The 23,451-nt window shown below is 40.4% G+C and overlaps 1 protein-coding gene across 5 annotated transcripts in view; it reads right to left on the bottom strand.

The window, feature by feature from the left end:
- Nucleotides 1-6,107: 6,107 nt before the first annotated feature.
- The window catches only part of Esrrg (estrogen related receptor gamma), a 559,413-nt gene continuing 542,069 nt past the window's right edge, over nt 6,108-23,451 (bottom strand). For all 5 annotated transcript variants that reach the window (XM_057769722.1, XM_057769723.1, XM_057769724.1 and 2 more), the window contains 2 exons: nt 21,173-21,442; nt 6,108-10,179 (listed from right to left, as the gene is read on the bottom strand). In XM_057769722.1, the coding sequence (XP_057625705.1) occupies nt 9,935-10,179; nt 21,173-21,442 (515 nt within the window). In that variant the 3' untranslated portion in view covers nt 6,108-9,934. The remainder of the gene's footprint in view (nt 10,180-21,172; nt 21,443-23,451) is intronic.

Raw genomic sequence — 23,451 nt, 5'->3', positions numbered from 1 at the left:
CCATTGGCCAGACCATTGTAACTGACTTTAAGCCTCTGAGTAGCTATTGCAGTAGGAGCTGCAGGGACCCGGTGGGCAGAGACAAAGGAGCCCAGTGGGATTGCACTAAAGAACAAAGGGCCTTCAGTCTACAGACCACTGTCCTTTCCCTTGTACCCCTACTGCTGTGACATCCCGCCCAGATCACAGCACCAAGTCCTCAAGGAAAAAAAGCTCGGAAGCTGTGGGACCAAATAAATATTCTTCCTTAAATCTGTCAGATACTCTATCCATGGGGCAAAGGAATCACTAACCCACTTAACTTCTCTTAAACTCTTTTTCTTTGTGTGTAAAGGAAAGACTAATAAGATCTCATAAAGTTCCGGGGTGTGTTGAAACTCTTTAAAACACCCAAAGAACTTAGAACAATGCCATCACTCAGGGCCACTGTTGATTTCTGGACACAACACAATGGTACTGAGTTGCCAAGGCAACCCTGCCCCTGTAGCTCTTCATTGCAGTCTCCCCAGGGAGAAACCCTCACATCTACCTGCTACCAACAGGGGATCCAGTATCAATGGGTTTATATTCTATTATTATTAGATTACCTTAGAATCTTACCCTCTGTTAGGAAGGAATTTTTAAGAATGAAATGAAATTTCAATCTATTGAGCATTAGGTAGAAAATATCTCTTTCCATCATTAAATGTTTTGATGGTAGCAATCTGCTGAGCTCGTATTTATCCCCATTTTGTTAACTAGAGTAGATTTCATTAGTGGTCATGCCATGAAGCTAGTTAGTGACAGAGAGCTGAGATTTGAACTTACACTGCAAGACTTGCAGTCCATGACCTTTCACAGTTTATGTTTGCACCCCAGATCATTTTACATAAAACATGTCATGTACAAAAAATATCCTGTGTAAAAAGTCATTTTATCGCATTATCTGTTTATTATCTAGCCTAGAAATTATCAATGACTACAGAGTTATTTCTGTGAATGAGAGAATATGTTTCTGTGCAGACATTAAAGATATATAGCTATATATTTCTTGATATATAAGTGTAAATACACTTGACATGTAAATGCTGAACTATTTCCTTTGCTCAGTGAAAGAGAACCATGGCCAAAGAGCAGCCTCAGAGATTTAAAGTACACCTCAGAGATCATTCCAAACTGCTATCTTTAGCAGCTGGCTTACATCTATCCTCAGAATGCTTTGTTTGCAATGATAGGAAGTCTCAGTCCAGGAGAATCAGCCCAACTCAAGACCTCATTTCCAAAGTTGCTCGTAAGCTTTTAGTTTCCTGTGTTGGATTTTTTTTTTTTTTTAAAGATAGCAGGCAGTACTTTACTTCTCAGAAAAACTGTGAAAGTTGACTGGCTGTTCAGACTTAGTTGCAGTGTGAATGGAGTCCTTCTAGGTGCTGGTTCTTGTAGTAACCCTTCCCTGAGTTGGATGGTATTCCCTAAAATCAGCCTGCCAATATTCGACACATACACACAGGCACTTTTGCTTTTACAAACATTAAACAGAGCCATTTTCTTTCTTCTACCTATTTGCTTTTCCGGTTTCTATCTTTTGGAGGGAATATAATAAACTCGGACTATAATCTGGTTGCATGCTACAGAATTAGTATTATCCAGAACCCCTCTGTGTAGAATCCTTAGTCTAAGATGCAATCTAGGGCCTCTGGAAACATTTTCCAAGTAATTCCATTTACTTAAAGACATTCTTGACCATTCTCAAAAATTCTGCTGTAATAGACTATAAGCCAAAATCTTTCACCTACAGAAGCTCTGTCTCCAGGGCTTCTGTTGAGGGTTGGTTATTCCCCCCCCACACACACATTTGATATTAAATTTTTCTACTGAGGATGAATTCCACCGCTACAGAACTTCTATGGCACTTGGAGGGGGGAAGAATTAGTATTTTTTAAGGCTATATAGCTGATGCTACCCATTTTTTTCTGATTGGCATTTGTAATAAAACAGGGAGTTCTCGGTCATTATCCACTGATTCAGTTGGCAAATCTCTTGTGTAGGCGCAGTCATCACCCCCCGGTGATGGTGTCACCTATGTAATTTTTCTGCTAATAAACAAATTTGAACTAGCTAGGATTTCTAAATTCCGAGACTAGTTGTTTATCTGAAACATACTCCAGAGGAATCATCAGGCAGTTCTGCACTGAATTTAATTTAAACAGTAACAGGAAAAACAAATCTCTATGGAGGATATTCAACAATAATAAAATATTTCTCTCAGCGGGTGAGCTGGTAGCAATTGCATTGTTGTGATCCAAGCTCACGTTGCAGTAGGTCATTACCATCATAACAAGCCCTTGGACCAACTGGCCTGGACACGCAACATTGAGCCCCTGATGGGCACATTATTTCAGAACTTGAGCTTCGTGGAGAACAAGACAAATACTCCTGGAAATGGAGGATTATATTTTGAAATTCCTTTCTTCCCCACTTTGTTTCCTAATAAGATGCAATTCACAATCAATCTCTGGCTACTCACTTTGGTTTTTCACACTGCGACGAGGCAGGAAAAGCAAGAAGCTGGGCTTAGGCTGGAAAAGAGGAGATGCTCCAACTGAAACACAGCTGTACCCAGTAGACTGTGGAAATGTCCACTGAGCATGTGCCCGTTTTTCACTGTGGAAGAAACAACCTTCAAATGAATCTTGCTTTTCTTTCACAGGTTAGTCACCAATAAAGTTTTCAAAGGAGCCAGGTAGACTGTAAGCTTCTGCATAATTCTAAGAATAAAGCATTTCTATCCTCAATTCCATCTTATTTCTACCCAAAACATGAACCTACAACTTGAAAATACATGGGTAGAAAAAATATTTCAGTCCAAAGTCCCTACCAAAATATTAATTTAAATTTTCTTTCTCTTTCTTTTTAGTAGAGATAAACATTGTTATTTTCCCCCTTCAGAACATGTGAGTGAATTTCAAAGCAAGAGAAAGGGCCAAATGAACGGATTAAAATAAAAATGATCATAAAATACTCAGCATACAAATTGTTGAGCTGGCAACTCCATTTATTACTGGCAAATAACTAGATTGCACTGAGCAACCAAATAAAACATGTTCCCTTGGGCCTGGAGAGATATCTCCGTTCTTAAGAACATTTGTAGTTCTTACAGAGAGGATGGGGGTTCAGTTTCCAGCACTCACATCTGCTACACACTATCAAGTATTAACCCCAACTCCATGGAATCTGTTACCCTCTTCTGACCTCTGAGGGCACCTGCACTCACATGAGCATATCTAGACACATACAGGGACACACAGAATTAAAAGTAAGACAATCTTTTCCAAAATGTTCCCTTGTGTTTTGGGGAGAGGCAATAAAGCCAGATGTGGATCTGGGGGTGAGAGGATGCCTCCCATCTTACATATATCCCCTCATCTTTGTGGGAGCAAAATTAAGAAGAGATCCAAAAGCCTTGGATTTCTTCTTCAGTAACAAACATGCAGAGCCAATACAAGCAAGCTCTTTTTTTTTTTTTTTAATTTCTCTTTTCAATTTATACAGACATGTTTGGAGCAACCAGCATCATCTTTTTCCTTATTTTTACACAAATTTTCAAAACTTATATACAGAGTCACCAAACCCATTGCCCCTCACAATTGGTGAATCAGGATAACCAAATACATTTGCCTCCTTAAGTTTGTAAAATAGTTCACACTGTGGGCTTTCAGTGGTACTCTCCAAATTTCCTGGAGAGGCTTTAGTAACTGGACCGGCTTTAATAACTTAAGTGTCAGCAAATTGAGAAGCCTTTTCCAGACACTTAAGAAATTCATCCTCACGCTTCCGTGGCTCTAGAACCCCTCCTGGTACCAAATTCTAAGTCAAGAAAATGCCGAAGGCCTCCACAGCAGCTCACAAACTGAGTGACTGGAGACTCTGGAGACTGTTTTGCTGAAGAGAAGGCATGAAAACCAGAACGTCTGTGTGGTGGCCATTCTTGGTTGTCAGCTGACTACATGTGGAATCAACTAAAACCCAAGCATCTGGGTACATCTGTGAGAAACTTTTTCTTAATTAAATAATTTGGAGTGGGAAGACCCACTTTTATTCCAGATCTTTAGAGGTGGGAAGATCCACCCTTAATCTGAGCCACTCTTCTGAGGGCAGCCTGTGGAAAGGGTGTGGAAAAAGGATGATCACTTCTGCTCTCACTGGCAAGTCCGTACCTTCACTGGGACCAGTCGAGACATCCATTCTTGTGGAATGAACAACTACTGGATTCTTGGGCTTTCCGTTGGGAAACAGTTAGTTGTTGGACTAGCTGGACCTCAGCCTGTAAGCCACTTCAATAAATCCCTTCTATGTATCAGTTCTGTTCCTCTAGAGAACCCTGACTAATACAAGCAAGCTCTTAAAGGGCATTTACAGATTGAGAAAAATTACAAAAACACAAGACAGCTGGATTCCATCCTTATCTCCCAGTGAAATCATCTGAAGATCTCCAAATGTCCCAATGCCCAAGCCACATGGCATACCCCAGTGAAACCATACCTGTGTCCTTCCTGGATGGGACATGTGAGTCTCAAGATTCCAACTTTAAAACATGGACACGAGTTTGAGAACCACTGTTTTGTTGTTTGTTTTTAAACTACTGACAGTTGAAACAGAACTGATGTCAGTTGACTTTTTCTTAAATAGCTGGAAGGGTACACCAAAGGGCATGTTTACTCTTATGAGTTATGATTTACTGCTTAGATGACCATGCCTCATTAAAGTTGGATGTTATTTTATAGATTCCTTTCATTTGCTATGTGTTCATGAAGGTTTATGAAACTCAGCAACCTGGGTTTTCAGCTTTTAAAGCCTTAAAGTATTTTGAACGCAACATTTGACTAACCTTTAATTTTTTTTTCCCAAAGAATGATATACTGTTCATTAAAATAATCTGCGAAATAATGCATGCCCCTTCTAATATATCAACATGTAAAACAAGTAATTGCTTGCAAACTGTTCAATTTAAGTAATTCCTAAGAACAAGCAATAGACAAATCTACTTGGTTTCTAAACTGACAAACACATCTAAGAACGTTAAAATCCCACTGCCACCTTCTTTGAAGCCCGTAGCAGCCACGATAAATGTCTGTGCCACAAAAGCTGTCTTGTAATTATAGGTTATGAAAGAGCATTGGGTTTTTAAAAGTACATAAGTGTGCCTCACATATGCTTAAAAAGAGGAACTCTGCCGGAGAAGGCAGACCGGGTATCATGTCTTAGGTTTGAATGCGGCGTCTCAGGTATTTGACACAAATACAGCAACATCTCAAGACTTTAAAATATGACCCTGAGATACTATGTTGGGCTTTTACCCCTTGACAGATATTAAGAGAGTACAGGGGCCCTTGAGCTTTCTTGCTAGCTAGGTAATCGTGTGGTCCTAAAGACACCAGTTCTAGTTAGTGGCCTTTGTGTCATGACCCTGTGTCCCAGGAGGACCAGTCTCCTCTGAGAGGTGGGCAAGCTCACTGACGAAGCACTCTCTCTCCAACTGGGCAGAATAAATAAGGGACAGGCTAGGCAGGCGCAGTAAGAACGAGCATATTAGCACTTGGTGATGGCTCCACGAGGATCCAGGGGAAGCTCCAAGTTGACTCCAAGCAGGAGGGCAGTAAAAGGTCATTTGCTGTCAACAGAGCTGTTTAACCCTCCTGAATTCCAAGACAGCCTCCTCCCTGTGCGTGGTTCCCAGGGCTCTGCCAAGACTTCGCAGCCAGAAGCGCTGGTCAGGGGCTGAACTGTGAATCTCTCCACAAAAGGCAGGCCCTTCCAGAGCTCTGTGTGCCAGCCCGGGAGCTCGATGTAACTGTCGATAGAAGGAAATAATAGATATCTCTCACAGGTTTTAATGTGATCTTAAAATAGGGGAAAGTTTTCTGTTTTGACATTGACACGGAGGCGATGATTTTGAGTAAAGCAGGGGCTGCTTAAGATTAAATACGAGCTATATAAAGGCCTGTCAGAAGGAATTCTAATGTGCCACGAGACACTTTGCATACCCTTAAATATGCAAAATGTCTCTTGGCACCCTAGAATTCATTCTGACAGGCCTTTATATAGCTCTTACTTAAAGTCCTACTTTATTTTTAGGGACCGGGTCCTCAGAGCTACTCTTTGAGTGGCGGCAACAAAGGGCGCTGTTGATCCGTTTGTTTCTTTAGCGCAGGAGAAAGAAACACAGTACAAAAGAGCGCGAAAAGTGGAAGCCTGTTTAATATTGTTCTAACCATCCTCCGGAAAGGCATAATAATTTGAGTTACATATCTGAACTGATTGGAGTCACAGGATCATAGCTCCTTTTTGCATTTAACAATATATACAATATAAAATAAATACATTTACACAAATGGACATTTGCTGGAGCACACAGTATGGTACACATCACAAAAATATACAATTGATTGCTTTACAGATGTGATGCCCATCTACAGCTATAGACATGGTTTCATTATTATTAATAATTATTATTGTTATTATTTTCACTACTGGCTATAATGCAACTCCTGGATCATTGTAAGCAGTTTAAATTTTGTTTTGTCCATTTACGATCTTTTGCACATAAGACTGCCATGAAATGTTGTCCCAGGCAGGTAAACAGGGATGCTTAAATAATTAAAATACAATCACCGACATCCATTTTCTCTTCTATAAGAAAAATAGCAGTTTTAAATTTTTTATATCTTTTATGTCATCATTTAAATGCAAAATAGTGGAATAAATACAACAATCTGATTTGATTAAACACGAGTGTCACTACCAGGGGCCAACACAATCACATTGCTTTAAATAAGAACAAAGCTAAAAGAAAGAGAAAACTGTAAATCGCACGGCTAAAACATACACCTTGGTGATTTCCTGACGCTTGGCATTAACGAAACGGTCTTGCCTGAAACTTGAGAAAACAATAAACTTTGCTCGAGCGAGGTACAAATGGGTATTTGCCCTACAGCTCCTGCATTTCTTTCAGATCTACATTTTAAGCTGTTTTTTTTCCCCTTAGTTATGAGATATTTACTGTTTGGAAAAGCCAAGTCTTTTAAACTGAGGACTACACATCATACTGCATTTTGCAAATGTGTCTCTGTCTCACGTGTACCACTTGCAGGCTCTGACTTCTGCAGCCCAAATCCATCAGTGTGATACAGCGAAACGGTGGCTACACTCTATTCCACCTGTATACAGCGAAACGGTGGTTACACTCTATTCCACCTGTATACACAGCACAGCTGCACAGTAGTGACTTAGTCCCTGCATAAACCTTCTGGAAAATAATGTTTTTAAACACTTACATGATGAAAGAATCTTACAGGATCAGCACCTTTTTATCCTCCCAGGAGTTGTATTTTCTGTTGATGGTTGTACAGGGATTTGCCAATTTTATTTTAAACTTATCAGAGCTATCAATTTCAAGTTATTGACCACCCGAATGAATTGCTAATGATGATTTACCTAGATTCACACTATAGTCACTTTCTCTACTGAGAACCACAATCTACGATATATTCCCATATAGCTAATGATAGATACACAGTATTCCTAGCACGGGGCTGAGGCGTCCTCAGCCCAAGGTATTTTGCTTAAAGCACACAAAGTAGCAATAGTTTTGGAAGCAAGTCCGCACCAAAAAGTTTCGCAACAACACAGAGCGAGTTAATAACAACATCTGAGAGATGATCAGGTGAAAGCCATATATACAGCATTTAAAAATTAGACTTATCTATATTCTTGAATATTCAAAGCTTTATGTCTAAGCTATACATTGGTATTCTATAATAAACCGTTAGAGAAATTATCCCTTGTTTTGAAAATATTATTATGATTTCGATGTGTGTCTGATCATAGTGAATACTGGTTTGGAGTTTCAATCTCTTTTATTATTGGTAAGGAGTAGAATATACTACTGTAGTCTCCTGAGGAAGGTATACATCCAATACTGTCTCTAATTCTACCCTGTGTCTAAAAGCACACACCACAAGAATCCAAACACCACGAGAACAAGACGACAGTTTCTGAATGCAACGTAAAGTCCCGAAAAGCGTAGCAAACATGGAACATGGAAGCTGAACTAGTCTTTTGTTAGGAGTACAACTTTAATTACATCTGTGTACATAGAATAAGACTGTCCACAGAATACAGAGAGCAGCTACTAACACTGGTCCATTGGTAAAAGCGTTCTACGGAGGTTACTGTTTTCTGGTTATTCGGCGACTGTAGGTTCCGGGAGTGGGGGATCTGATTTCTTCGTTAGATTACACCTGGTTCCAGTTCTGAAACCGACCGACTTTCACGCTGTGACCACACGGCTTGGAAAGCATGTCGATTGGCTTAGCTCTTGGTAAAAAACGAACAGAGGAACGAAACAAAACTGCAGGTTAATTTAAACAATCATTCCTAAGAGAATCAACTCCTCCGGATTAGGTTTTAGAATTTGGTCAGGCGTCTGCTGTCTTTGTTGATTGGGTTGCTTGAATTCTGGCGTTAGCCTTATTGCCTCTGAAATGATATTGGCTCAGAGCTCCTTCTGAGACAGAGTTTGTAACTGCGTCCAGGCAGCATCTCGTTCCTAACCACGAGGGCAGCTAGAAATCGTATGGCAACTGTCCCTCCCAGCGGGGAGGTGTACTGGTGCTAATTCTACGGATAGGGATCCCATGTGCAGTGCTTGTGGGTGTGACCGCTTGGCATCACGGTAGGTGTAATCTAATCCTTGGTGTCAGTGAACATGTAGGCAAACTGGAGCTCATGTAAGAAACTGATGTTTGGGACCAGACTGGCACACAACATAAATTGCATCCGTGGTAATATGCACCTTCCCTTCAACTATTGCTTGAGTTAAGTTAAATCCCCATATTAATAAATGGCTGAAAAGTGGTAAAGCTGGTACAAAAAAATCTCCATTTGTAAGAAGAAACGAAACATTTTTAAAAATCTTCCTTCAGGGTTCATTTGTCCTTCATCAGTGTTCAATTGTTCAAAGCCAGCGCAAAGTTGCGGTATCCTTACCTCTCTCTAGTATTGCATGAATGAATAAAGCTTAAACAATTCCCTGAAAAAGTTACATAGTAGCTAAACTAACCAATACCTGGAAGACTTGACAAAAGAATTAAGGAATCAAATGGCTGTAACTGATCTAGATGAGAAAGCAAGGAGAAGCAGCCGAGGCTGCCACTTAAGTCGTCTGATTGGAGGCTGCCCCGTGGAATCTAATACTGCGCTAAGTCGATTTGCTTGGGTTGCACTGTACTTTTAGGTACGGTTCTCTCTTCGATTCCTTACTCACTGGGGATGTCATGGTCCATGACAAGTTCACAGGCATCCATATTATGGATCTCTGTCCTTTGGCAGGGCTGGCTTCCATCTCTCTTCAGTTAGAGACCGCGTTTAAGAGTTCAGCGGCAGAGGGGAGGAAAGGTGTAGTGGGAGACAGGGAAGGGCGAGAAAGGGAAAGAGATGAAGGAGGGGAAAGAAATGTTCCTTGCAATTAGAGGCATGGGACATAGAGAGTGAAGAGGGGTGAGAAAAGGAGGAAAAGGTCAAGGCAAGAAAAGAAGAGTGTGGAAAGGAAGAAGAAAAAAGGGGGAAAGAAAAAAGGAAGGGGAGAGAGAGGGGGAAGAAGGGAGGAAGACAAGGGAGGAGAAAGGGAACCATTAATGAAAGAAGCAAACTGTCAGAGCAGGAACAAGGGAGAGCGGGAGGGACAGGGACCGGACAGAGGGAACAGTGGGATAAAGGCAAGGAAACCTATCAGGACGCTGTGGCGGAATCCGCAGGCTGCATCGTACTGCTAAAGTATCAGTGCAGTCTCTGTTGATTTTAAATGTTGTTAACTAAACTCTAAGATTCTTCGACATCACTCTTGGGTTTATCTTCCCTTTTTCAACGTGCAGGATGGGAGGGCCCAGGGGGCTTTTAGTCAGACCTTGGCCTCCAGCATTTCCAAAAAAAGTTTGTGCATGGGGACTTTGCCTTCCAGTTTGATGTTGTAGAAGTGCTGCACAGCCTTGGTGGAGGTCTGCCTCAGGAGCGGCAGCGTCATCAGCATCTTGCCTGCACGGCGAGGGTCTTCCATGTGCTGACCAGCCTCGTAATCCTGCAGGGCCTCGTGTAAGACGTCTTGAAGTTTTTGAACAGCCTCCACGTCTTCTATGTGCATGGAATCTGGACAATGAAGCAGAGTATGTCAGCAATCACAAGAACAGTAAGATCAAAGTCATACAAATAATGTAGTTTATCAGTTTATCACACACACACATACATTTACACACACACACACACACACACACACACTGAAAACACCATAAAGCAATATCAAAAGGAACACAGATGAAAACATTCTCAACAAAACATTTGTGTGCTCTTGGTCACCCCAAGGTCAGAGCTGCTGCAAAGGTCTTATTTCTAACATCTGTGTTTTTCCCTGAATTTTGCTTAGTAATTGTCGATATGAGCTTAGAAGAAAGGAATTATTTTATATCTATATATGTAGCTATAGACACATATTTACAGCATGCATTACATACTGACTAGCAGAAAACGTTCACAGTGTATAATCTGGGCAACTTGACTCTAAGTCTTTTTCATGTTTTCATTTAACAAAGAATTACAGCAAGGAACTTAGAACACGGGTGAGTAAGGAGGCAGGGGAGAATTTGGAAATGGCTGGGCAAAAGGAATAAAAATGAGCAAAATTTAAGAAATTCTCGAAGAAGAAATACAAATATTATTGAAAAAGGTCTAAATTTTAACTGAGATAAAGTTTAAATTCCAAATCCTCCCACAAAATCCCATATTTCTAGTTGGAAAAAATTAATGAGTAGGGTCATAATTAACAACTCCACATGATACACAGAATCTCACGCTAGATAGAGTGACATCCCAAAAGCTTCTTCATGCTTTCAAGATCTTAGACGCATTCCTAACATTAAAGTGTCCTTGTATTCTCAATTTCCCTGCCTTGAAATAGTTTTCCAACCTTGAGTTGTGAAATATTTTCCACATTTGTAACAGTGAACTCCACCCCTAAATTGACTAATCTAACAATCCAATTCCACCAGGAACAAAATGGGTTAACAAGGTTGTCGCAATTACCGTTGTGAGAAATGTAAAATGTGGATTAAAAAAAATAAAACACTTAATTATATACAAGTTTGAATCATTTAGCACGTTTTATTGATTCTGATGACAGTTTATCTGTTAATTACACATAACGGAGTCTCTGGGGACCTCCGTGTTTCATAATGCCTTTTCTCTGTGAATGTTGACTGTGAGATGTATTTAGTTATTTTCTCTGTGAGCGCTGGCTGTGAGATGTATTGAGTTAGTCCAAAGTTTCACACAACTCAGACACCAATCAACAACTAAACAGAAACTTGTAACAAGATGAAACAGCAACAAATGAGCAAAGGAATTGGGGCAAATGAGTATTACCATCAAAATGCTGTTAAATATTCCTTCTGTTTGTTAAAAGTATTTTGTTTAGTGTTCTTGTACAGGGTTATATAAAATCGTTTTACCATGTTAATGGTAAATTAGACATTATCTATACTAAGTAGATAATGGCCATATGCTGTTGTTACCTCCAGATAGAAGGTGATGCTACAATAGAGCTCAGATTAACTTGGCATGGTAACCATGGCTACTACTGAGCAATACAATACAGTGATGCTCAGATCTACGATAACACTTAGGGACCAGCTGATTGACATCTTCTTGAAGAAGGACAAGACGGAGGGAGACGCTCACCTGGAAATCTTGCTATCATCCCCTCTTGTTCCTTCTTCCCACCTGAAAGTATCTTGACAGAGTATACGGGAAGTAAAAGGCTAATTGCCAGGAGACGCCAGGAGGCAACTTCCAGGAGGTCATCATCAGAACGGACTGGGACGAGGTAGAGACACAGCTGTGTCGGAGCCACCCAGAGCCCAGTAAGCAATCCCAGGCCTATGCTTTCTCCGGCTCAAACTAGTTTGTTCTGTTTGTGTACATATGTGTGTGTTCTATGTGCTGGAGTGTGTAAGTGTACATGTGTGTGCATCTGGGTGACCTTCAGGAATTGTCCACTGTGGCTTGAACTATCCTGATGTCAGCTAGACTGGCTGGCCAGTGAATCTCTGGAGCCTTCCCACCTCTGTCTCCCAGCACTGGGATTAGGAACTCCTGCACCCTATCTGGCTTTTTGGCATGGCTTCGCATGGTTCACTGGTCCTCATGTTGGCATGAAAAGCATTTCACTAACTCCCTAGTCCATAAACTTGGTTTCCTGTCTTATCAAATTAAAGCTTCTTGAATGTAGAAGAGTGAAGAGAGTGTGCAATTTTGCAATGAATGAAAGAGAACTGTTCTATGAGCTCATGTCACCGACGCCTCCAACTTTCTCAGCCACACTCTTTACAGTGTTCCTAGCAATGACATCTCTGATTGCATGAAGACTGCTACTTTACACGGGACGGGGCTAATTAGTAGAAATACAGTCATTGATAGAAATATATAATGAATATAAAATATAGACACTGATTAGAAACACAGAATGAAATAGACCTGTCTCCAAGTTCCTTCATTTGGTTAGGGTAATAATTACTAGAATAAGCTAGAATATATTTTTCTTTTCTACGTGGTGTGCCATTAAACATGGGAAGCCAGCTGCAACCCTCCCCTCAGCTCTGCCTTAGCTGCTCCTCTGGCCTGGCCCAGGGAGATATACGAGCGGATGTCACAGGAAATGAGGCGAGAACAAATAGCAGAACGATATGCTCACAAACAGCAATTAAGACTTCAAACTATTCTTTAAAGGCTGTGATTTAGCTGGAGAGATTTAAAAATGATTTAATCAAATTACTATGATAATTTAACTTCCCATTTACAGAAAAGATTCTAACTCATTTTAGCTTTACTCATTCTCAGATCTGCTAATACTTTAAATGCAAACTCACTAAATCTGAACTATTTAATTAGACCACGATTCAGCTGGCAGACTGCTGAAGGAAATATTCATCTCCATTAGGGGCCCTGGTTCAAGTGCTGGTTCTGTAACTTTAATCTGCTCTCTTCACTGGGCTGAGCTGACATGCGGATGCCAGATGCAGTAAGAAGTGGCATTCACTTATGGTTTAGCTTTGGAGGTTGGTACTGGTTTCTTCCCAAGTAAATTTCCAAGGCAACAGGTACCAGAACCAGAATGGATGGAAACAAGGTAAATGTATTATCAGCTCATGAACAAACTTGACAGGTTGGGGCACAGGAAGAGCAAAAGGAACTTGGATACCTGGGCACAAGCCCAGAGTCACTAACTCAAAGTCAGCTGATGGTGCTGAGACGGATGGTCGTGGCACACACTTTTCATCCTAGCACACAGGAGGCAGAGCCAGGTGGATCTCTACGAGTTCAAGACCAACCTCCAGGGCTATGTAGAGAAACCCTGTCTCAAAAAAACCCAAAGACTAAAAAGAAGTATGATTAATAAAAACCCGGAGACAAAAATTGGGGTTAAGCATGAAGTTCAGAAAAGCAAAACAGCCAGCCATTGGCTCTTACCTCTACCTCAATCCGAAATGGCGATCCTGCCTTTAGGAATCCTCAGAATGAGACCATGTGTGAGAGCTGTCTCCTCTCATTTTATATTCCTCTTTAGTGCTGGGATTAAAAGTGTTCACCACTACCGCCTGGTTTCTATGGCAAACTAGTTGGCCACTGGGATTACAGGTGTGTGTCACCACTGCCTGATCTGTACGGCTGATCAGCATGGATTCATTTACTCTCTGAAGTTCAGGCAAGCTTTATGAATTAAAATACAAGTGAAATATCACTACACCAAAACAAGGTACTGGGGATGAATCCACAACTTCCACCCAAAGCTTGGTTCAGGACAACTGAATAAGATGATTTTATATTAATTATATATTAATATATTATATATTAAAAAGAATTAAGCTTTCAAAGTATATCCCAAGTTCAAATAAGATATATACTATTACTTATATGGTGTTTTAACCCTTAATGATTACATTAATAATTATCCATATAGAATGCTTTTATTATGTTTTAAATTTATTTATTTAATGTATATGGGTGTTTTGCCTGCATGTGTACCATGTGTGCAGTGCCTGCAGAGGCCAGGAGAGGCCAGGAGAGGGTATCATATTCCCTGAGATTTAAATTACTGAGGTTGTGAACTGCTATGTGGGTCCTGGGTCTCGAGCCTGGGTCCTTTGGTGGGCAACCAGTGTTCTTACTCACTGAGCCACCTCTCCAGTTCCTCTTTCATAAATTTTAATAGCTTACCCTGTGAATGAAACCATTAAGGGAAGGTGTCATTCCACTCTTTGACTTTGAGAACAGGGAAAGATATATCTACTTCAATAGTTGCAAAATTCAGACTTTTCCAGCCATCACCAAATACTTTTATTGATTAACTATAGTAAAGCATTGGCCTTTCCTATAACTGTGGGTGTGGGCACAGGTACTCAGAGGGTCATAGTCCATGTGAAAACTGGCTTCCTGTTTGTAGCTCATTCTCAATAATGCTGTCTCAGTACCCGGATTGTACTCTGAGCTAGACCTGAGTATCAGAAGTACATGACTGCTTGGTGTTGAGTCTACAATGTAGCAAGAACCAGCATGTGCAATAATCCATTGTGTGTAACAGAACTGGCCATGTTTGGGGGTATCTGTAAATTGCCAACATAGAATAACTAATCTTGAAGGATTTATGTTTCAGAATTTCTAGGCACACAAGATATGATATTCTAGAGTGACTCCATGGTCGGCAATCGGCTGTTGTTCAGGAACCCTGATTAAACATATGACAAATGGGCTCTTGATTGACAAGAAAAAAAATTAAAAGAATGAAAAAGACTGATGATAAGTCTTAGTTACAGCATAGCAACCGGACAACAACACGAAAACAAATGGCATTGCAACACAAGTCAGTGACAAGGTTGTCCCCAAGATTCCTTTGCAACGCAGACAATCAGATTTGCATGTGCGTGTTCTGAACACTTCCCCAGGTTTCCATGCCATCTGGTCCTTGCCCCTGGTTCACAATGAGTATAGAACACCTTGTCACACCAAATAGCAAGAGCATCATCTAAAACCACCGAGTCATTGAAGAAACTTCTAGAAATCGACCACTGACTAAATTGGAACAACCATTAGCTTCAGTGAAATAATATTAGTGATTGATTGATATCTATTAAGTATGCATGAATACCTGTATTTATAATGATATTTTAAAAGAATATATTTTTTTAAAATTTTGAAATCAGGAAAACAATGAGGATTAATGAAGTATTTGCTCTGCATTTATCTACAATCTATATTCCTGGTAGCCAAACAAAAATGAAAGAAAAACAATAGATATTTCTATATTATCACCCCTGAATGAAAAGCCAAAGTTGAGACCACAGTCAATACCCTGAAATCTCCAAAGATGAATGGATTTGAGCCATCCAAAGCCTCGGCTCTGACATCACAGAGAGGACACCGGGCATTGCCTGGAGTCACAGGGCAAGGACCTGAATGTGAGGTACACAAACTGCCAAGGATAGAGAAACGATTAAGATCTTGTAGCATCCAGGCTGTGGGGGAGCTCTACAGGGCAGACGTTCCAAATGGAAAGGAAGGGGGAACATTTAGATGAGGGCTGCACATTCAGACTAAAAAATTCGTCCATAAGATTGTTTAGGTAAATATGCTAGATTCAACTGTAGTACCTAAGCATAAACAATTTAATAACAAACACAAGGAAGTGGTAATAATAAAGGCAGGACAACAGGGGGCTACCCTTTAGGATAGAGTTAACTTCCCCCTGCATCTACATCTGCTACATTCATAGAATCCAGCGCATCTATCTGAATCGATAGTTTATATTTAGCTCCTCATTTTCTAAAAGCAGTTCCTCTGGAGGAAAGTGAGAGGGTTCAGGCTGTAACAAGACATCTGGAAGGGTTCCTGAGTACTTTGCAGTCCTTGTTTTTTTGACCTTGCTTATATATTCATTGTGGTAGACTGAAAATTGGTTCCAAGGGTGTCCAAGTCCTGCATCCTAGAAGCCATGAATGTCATCTCATAGGGCAAAAGAAACTTTGCACGTGATTAAGGTAGAATCTTCATGTGGGAGATTATCTTGGAATATCCAGGCCACTAGCATCAAAGTAGAGAGAAGACAGCGATGTCATGAAGGCTAACTTCTACATCGCTGGCTTTTATGATGGAAGGAAAGCCTGGTACAGTGGGCATGCCTGAGTCCACAGATAGGGATCAGGAGGTCAAGGCTAGTCTCAACTCTCTAGTGGGACAGTATCTCAAGAACATAAGATAAAATGGATGGGATACATGGTAGGCAGATAGATGGGTGGATGGAGAGATGGATGCAGATGCTCTAAGTTATGGAATGTAACCAATACTAGAAAAGTCAATAAAAAGATTCTTCCTTGGGGCTACCAGAGCATGCTGAACTCTGTCCATATATTTTTAGTACACTTGATGAAACTGATTTTGGAATTCTGATGCCTAGAGAACAGAACATAAATACATTTTAAAAAGGAAGATATAAATTATGTCTGCACTGAACATGTACAGTGTTCTCCCTTGTCATTGTTCCCCATAAAATCCAGTATGTCAATCGTTAACCTGCATTTACCTGGCACCACATATTATAAGTAATTCAGAGATAAGTTACTAAAGCAAGCAGGTGTAGGTTATATAAAAACATTATTCCATTTTACATAAGGAACTTGAAAATATTTAGGTTTTATATAACCATGCTTGAAGAAAAAATTCAGAATTATTTCCTCACAGATACCATGGGACAATGGTGTTACAATTATCAGAAGACAGGGAAATACAAAAAGTAGGCATCAATTTTAAAGTAATTTAAAGCCATCGATTTAGGTTTCTAGAGGTAGAGTTGGAGTCCCGAGTCTTCTGTACCCAGACATGTAGACACAGAGCATGGTCATTTGTGGTATAACAAGAGCAGATGGAGAACAGAGATAAAATATCCAACTCTCTGTCTTACAGTGACTACAACTCTGTCTTATAGTGACTACAAGTCTTCATCAGTTCGTCTCAGGTAAATGTGTCTCCCCCATGGGCACATTTGGCGATTCCCCAAGAGAAATTTAAAAAAAAAAAGAGGTGGATACAATAAGGTTCTCCAAAAAAATAATAAATAAATTAATGTATTTATGGATGGATGGATGGATGGATGGATGGATGGATATAAACTCTTAGCCAGCAACTAACTAAAGTCATCTCTAGAACATCATAGAAAATAGAGGCAAATTTTTAAAGTTCTCTAAGAAACCAGTGGCTCCTGCAGGTTGAAAAGGGTTTTGTTAATGACATCTATTCTCATCCTTTAGTTTCATGGAGATGCTGTATTTCTATCTTGAGGTTTCAGAATACAGTCTCTGTCAACGTCCCCCATACCAAAACAATCTCATCACCTTTATAACTCATTTAAAATATTTATGTCACTATGTGACATTGGACACTGTTTACTTCCCTGTTCAAGATCTCTCTTCACTGAGATAGAGGAACTCCGAGTAAGAGGGGCAGCAAAGATTGCATGAGTCAGAAGGGATGGAGGACACCAGGAGATCACAGCCCACCGAATCAGATAAGCAGGGCTCACATGGGCTCACAGAGACTGAAGCAGTAAGCATGGGGCCTGCCTGGGTCTGCACACAGGTCCTCTGCATACATGTTGTAGTTGTCAGCTTGGTGTTCTTGTGGGACTCCTAAGGGTGGGAGCCGGTGTATCTCTGACTCTGTTGCCTGCTTTTGGAACTCTTTTCCTTCTATTGGGTTGCCTTGTCTAGCCTCAACGAGAGAGCTTCTGCCCTGTCTTACTGTACTCTACTTTGTCCTGTTTTACACTCATGTCTTGGAGACCTGCTCTTTCCTGAAGGGGAAATGGCAGAGGAGTGAGTGGATCTGGGGGGAAAGAGGAGTTAGGAAGCAGCGAAGGAGAAGAGGGAGGGCAAACTATGGCTGGGTTGGGATGTATTATATGAGAAGAATCTATTTCAAAATTTAAAAAAAAGAATGAATGAATGAAATTACTTACATGTCTAAACCTTGTTCTCTGAAACAGAGGAAATACAGGCTTACAGAATAGAAAACCATTCCTCTAGACAAAACATTCCCAAATATATACTACATAAACAAATACTTATTTGTGGTATTGCTATTTAATTATCAAGTTACAAGGAATACCTTATCAAAATTCTCCCTGAGGGCATGATAATAAAAATAATTGAGAGACACTAAGACAAACTTCCATGAGGATTCAAATAGCCTAATTAAATATTGCCCCACCCCATTCCAACCACCTAGATAAGTCACTGCTTCTGTCATTACAAATTCCACAATGTGTGCACAAACCAATTCGTCCTGACTTAGTCCTCAATCACAAGGTTGCTAGAATTACTCCAGAGTTTAAGTTGATGACCAAAATCGTAATTATCATATTCTATCTGCAGATATATATTCTAGAAGTATTATATAGTAATAAAAAGAAAGCTCTTAATTTTATTCATATTTATACATGAATGAAATGAGCTCACTAAAAAGCATGACATCCCTTATCAAGAATCAAACTGTCTGCTTGCCAAGCAGAAGCACAATATTTATGATTATTGAATAAAAGAAGATGTTTAAAATAAGACAAGAGAGATAACTGAGATATCTGTTAATACCAACAGCCATGCAGGAAAAGGTCACATAGGTCTCTACTAAACAATATTAATTTTTACATAAAAATTCATTTATGTTAATCTAAAATTCCTGAATACTAAAAGAAAAACTGGGCGTTTTCTAGCACATCTATGCAAAATGTCAGCATATGCTCAAAGAGATGTGTGTATACAGATGCTCTCACAGGATATGTGCACACAGGTGCTCTCACAGGGATGTGTGCGCAAGATACACTCACATGAATGTTCCCATAAGCATTTAAGAAACTCACATTGAATCCAAACAAGACTAAATCTACAAGTTTGTTTCTGTTCTCCTAATTATGGTCAAAGAACAAATGGAACAAAATAACCTTATATCCGAAGTATCAAAGAAAATGACACTCTAAGTAGGTTGCCCCAAACTAAAAGGCTAGGATTTGGATTGAGATGCAATTAATTTTCTTGGTGTAAAGAAGCTAAACAGATGTTAGAATCACCTGGTGCAGAAACCCTCTGAAAAGCCATGCTACTCAGCAACTAGGTCTGGTGAGGCAGGAAACGTCTTAAAAATCTCTAGTTTTAAATTCAAGAAAATAACAAGTACAGTAAATAAGAACTTCTGACCACATGTGACTGCAGCAAGGCAGGTTCCTTCCTGGCCTGGCAGCAGCAGAACGGGTTTCGAACATCCATGTTTGAACAGTATCAATGATTAAACTTTTAGTAAGGATCTGAGGGAGTCTAAATTAGAATACTTAGGCATAAATTATGCCTGGAACATCTCCAGTTGACAACTTATAGCGATTTGGATGACAAAGTTAGCATTGCTCAGGGTTGACAATTAACCAACAATTTACAAAATCAACTGGAAACATAAAAAGATACAAAATGTGCTCACTCCGTTTGAAAAACAACAAATTGCATAAATGGTTTCAGATAGAATTATTTTTATGATTATCCAGTAAAAATTCTTTGCAAAACCAGTACTGTGAAATCTTTCATCTAATCTGGAGAAATGCTATACAGTGGAGGTTAAACAAACTATTCTTAGAAAACGTCTATCTCATGTCCCACGTGGACCCTCAGAGAACAGAGCCAGGGTTTCTCACGAGTTCATAAAAACGTCACTGGTCACAAGAAATCATATTTTAAGTTTCACAGGAAAGGGAGGGGAGCTAGGGTGGACGGTGTGGTTGGGGAGTGGGTTATATTCACAATTAAACCTGTGATGTGCTAACGCCCATTATGAAGACAAATAGGAAGGTACAACTTCATTGTTCAAAACAATTTCCCTTCTATCAGTCCAAGGATTCATGCATCAATATTGTAGATGAACTGTTAATTACAAAATCAATTAAAAATTATTTCTAAAAACAGTCACGCATCCCCGGCTCTCAGGGGGGCAATTTGGGCAGAAGATCTCATCTTGCCCAGACCGCACCACATCACAAAGTCGCCATCCACAAGTAAGCAAAAGCAATCTGGTTTTTCATTTTTCAGCGTGGCTGAGCCCAGCCTGAGATTGATTGTCACATATGGCCCCAGAAAACAAACTGTCAATACCTTGAATACTGCAGAATTTGAACAAATAGCCAGCGCCCATTCAAGCCACTCATTGCATCCCATTTAACAGATTTTATTGACAGTTTCCTTCTTGTAATTAAAGGGAAAACTACTGGCCAGCAACCAAGATAAAGTTCAAAGATAGGGTCAAAACAAAAGCAGCCAGAAAGAGCACGGTGTGACTGTCAATGCTACATGGCTTGAGAGCCATTATTGACAGGCAGGTATCTGAAGATCGGCCCGTCATTAGGAGGGATCTATCCTGAACTTTATGCAAATGTTAAAAGAAACAATCTAGCATCAGGGGAGGCACAAAGAGAGAACTACAAAGTACTAGTGACTTTCACTTACCAGAGTGTTCCCAATTTTAGCACACCCCTGTGCAAAGGCAAGGCGTATCTATTCCTTAGCCCTTACTGCAGGTGGCGCTCTCAACAGAATTTGGTATCTAGAGAATTCCAGACTATAAGCCACAGAGTGTTCTTTCCTAACAAAACCAAGAGGCAACACAGCATGTATTTTTCTCAGTTGCAAAACTGGCCTTTTTGAGAGGAGAGGTGCCTCTCCATAACTCACCGGCATTGCCTCACACAGAAACAACAATGGAGCTAATTTTGTCCCAAGAGTGCCCATTTGTGTGAGTCCCTCAAGGCCTTCTGCTTAACTATGGCCCAAATTAGTAAATGCACGGGGTGGTAAAAGTGTCACCGCTTACGGGAGCAAGTGAAATAAAAGCCGCTCCCTGGTAGTTTCTTTTTCTTCCTAACTTTTCGCTAGAAAGCTGCATTGATTATAATTTTGCTGGCTCACAGATAATTTACCAAGTGGACCTCACAAATCCCCGAGAAGAGCCCGAAAGGGGAAGACTGACAGCGTTAACAATGCAACAAGGACCACAGAGGTATGCCAACCTGAATTAGCAAGAGCTATTGCTTTGAGGGTGACGAATTCTTCTTTCTCCAGCTTCATGCTCTTGTATTTCTTCACCAGCTGCAGGATGGCATTATTTAGGTCAAGAAGGCCTGCTAATTTGGACTGGTCTTCGTCCATTATATAATCGTCTGCATAGACAAGTTCATCCTCAAATGAAAGGGATCGGTACACAACACCGAGGATCAAGATTTCCATCCACGCGCTCTGCAGGAGGCTCATCTGATCAGCCAGGGACAGTGTGGAGAAGCCTGCATGGGAAGATGGGTGGATCAAGTTACTCTACAGCCACAATTTCATAATGCAACCTGAGCTTCCTTGGGTGGGCAAGGTCTGTCTCAGGGCTCAAAACCATGCAGTGCTCTGATTAGGAAAAGCTATTAACTCCCCCACCCCAGTATCATTTTGTGAACCCAAAGTCAAAGTCACAAGTCTGCTCCTATTGGTTGATGCAATGGTAGAATCACAAACCCAGCCAGGGAAACAAGATAGAGGGATGCTTTTCTTTCCTTTGTTTGTACAGAAAGCACCACCAAGACACCTCTGATCTACTCCTAACTTTAAAGGAGGGGTGAGCTTTGGTTACCTTCAACTGCCTGGTTTTTAAAAACTAGTACTGATGAGGAGGGTGAAGGTTAAAATAATCCTCCACAGATACTGTGGAAGAAAACAATTTAAACTGTGTAACACACAGAAACTCAGAAGTGTGTTTCCATAACAGTTGTGTGATGAATTAAAACCAAATGAGCATTCACAACTGGCCACTTAGCCCAGCTGACGTCAGTGTGATTCCTCTCTAAAACACTAACCAGCATATAAAGAAAGAAGAAATCTTAGCTTACCAGCCCCCACGCCAAAGAAAGAAGTTACAATTCGTACTTATTATTAAAGTCTATTTGTTAAAAAATCTAAATATAGAAATAAAAGTGTGTGGTGGGAAGAGCGGGCAGAAAGCCAGAGCCCAAATGTAAACACTGGCTGGGCTCCGGCACCAGCTCAGCCGTTCATCTTGCCCAGGACAATGAACCTGTTTCTGCATTTGGGAAATTTAAGAAGAGCAACCCTCTAACTACTGACTCACAACATGCAGTTGGGAAGTGTAAGGAAGTAAAAAGTTGCGTTTTATTTTCACCTGAGATAATATCTGGCTCAATCCTTCACTGAAATATTAGAAAGCATCTATAGAGGTTATATAAATTCTCTTCCACACTTGAGTAACAAAAAGAAAATGACTGGGAAATAAAGATAAAGTCTTGTTCAAGACAATTCTTCAAGTCCAAGTAGATGGTGTGTGTGTGTGTGTTTGTATTTGTGTGTGTGTGTGTGTGTATGTGTTATATAATGTATTTGCATCTCAGCTCTGTACTGGGAAAGAATATGTCAGTGATAATAGCTGATGACCGGCTGACTGTTCCCAAGAAACTAGAAAGTTTATTTCCTTGCTAACGATATGCCCCAGAGTTCCAAGTGTATTTCCCCAGCCCATGGTTACTGCATGGCACTGCATGGTACATTACACCCATCCATGGAATAAGGCCCTTCTAGCAGCAATCCTGTAGAAGGCGGAGTCATGTAGCTAAGGCAGCTTAAGAAATCTCTTTTTGCACCCTTCCTAAGACATTAAGACCCCACTGTAAATATCCATGGGCTCCAACCTCTGCAGGCTTCTGTTCCCCATCAGTTGGTTCCGTGGTTATTCACATGGAATCAGTTCTGTTCCACATGTCAGTAAAAAGAGAAGAGCTCTTCCTGACCCACTGAGAAAACCAGTGAGCTGCCCTTGGTACCATATGTGCTTAATAAAGCCACAAAGGGGTTCCTTGCACTTCTTTGGATGGGGTCCCTATAGCATTTCTTTCCTTAGGAAAGCATTCATATGGCATTTGCCGGAGCTTCTTTGGGTCTAGTTTCATATGGTGATTTTCCCTAGTTTTTATCAGTGAAAGTTGGTATTACACTAATAAATATATCCTGAGAGCATTTTAATTGAGTCGATGGAGGAAAATAATTATCAAAGAAAATTAAGTTCTACAAAAGACAAACAAGCCGGGCGGTGGTGGCGCACGCCTTTAATCCCAGCACTCGGGAGGCAGAGGCAGGCGGATCTCTGTGAGTTCGAGACCAGCCTGGTCTACAAGAGCTAGTTCCAGGACAGGCTCCAAAACCACAGAGAAACCTTGTCTCGAAAAACCAAAAAAAAAAAAAAAAAAAAAAAAAAGACAAACAAAACTCATTGTTCTTTCGACCGCACCACCATCCC

This window comes from Chionomys nivalis, chromosome 5, assembly GCF_950005125.1.
Source record: "Chionomys nivalis chromosome 5, mChiNiv1.1, whole genome shotgun sequence".
Lineage (NCBI taxonomy): Eukaryota > Metazoa > Chordata > Mammalia > Rodentia > Cricetidae > Chionomys > Chionomys nivalis.
Note: the sequence above shows the minus strand (reverse complement) of the source record. Positions and strands in the feature narration are given on the sequence as shown.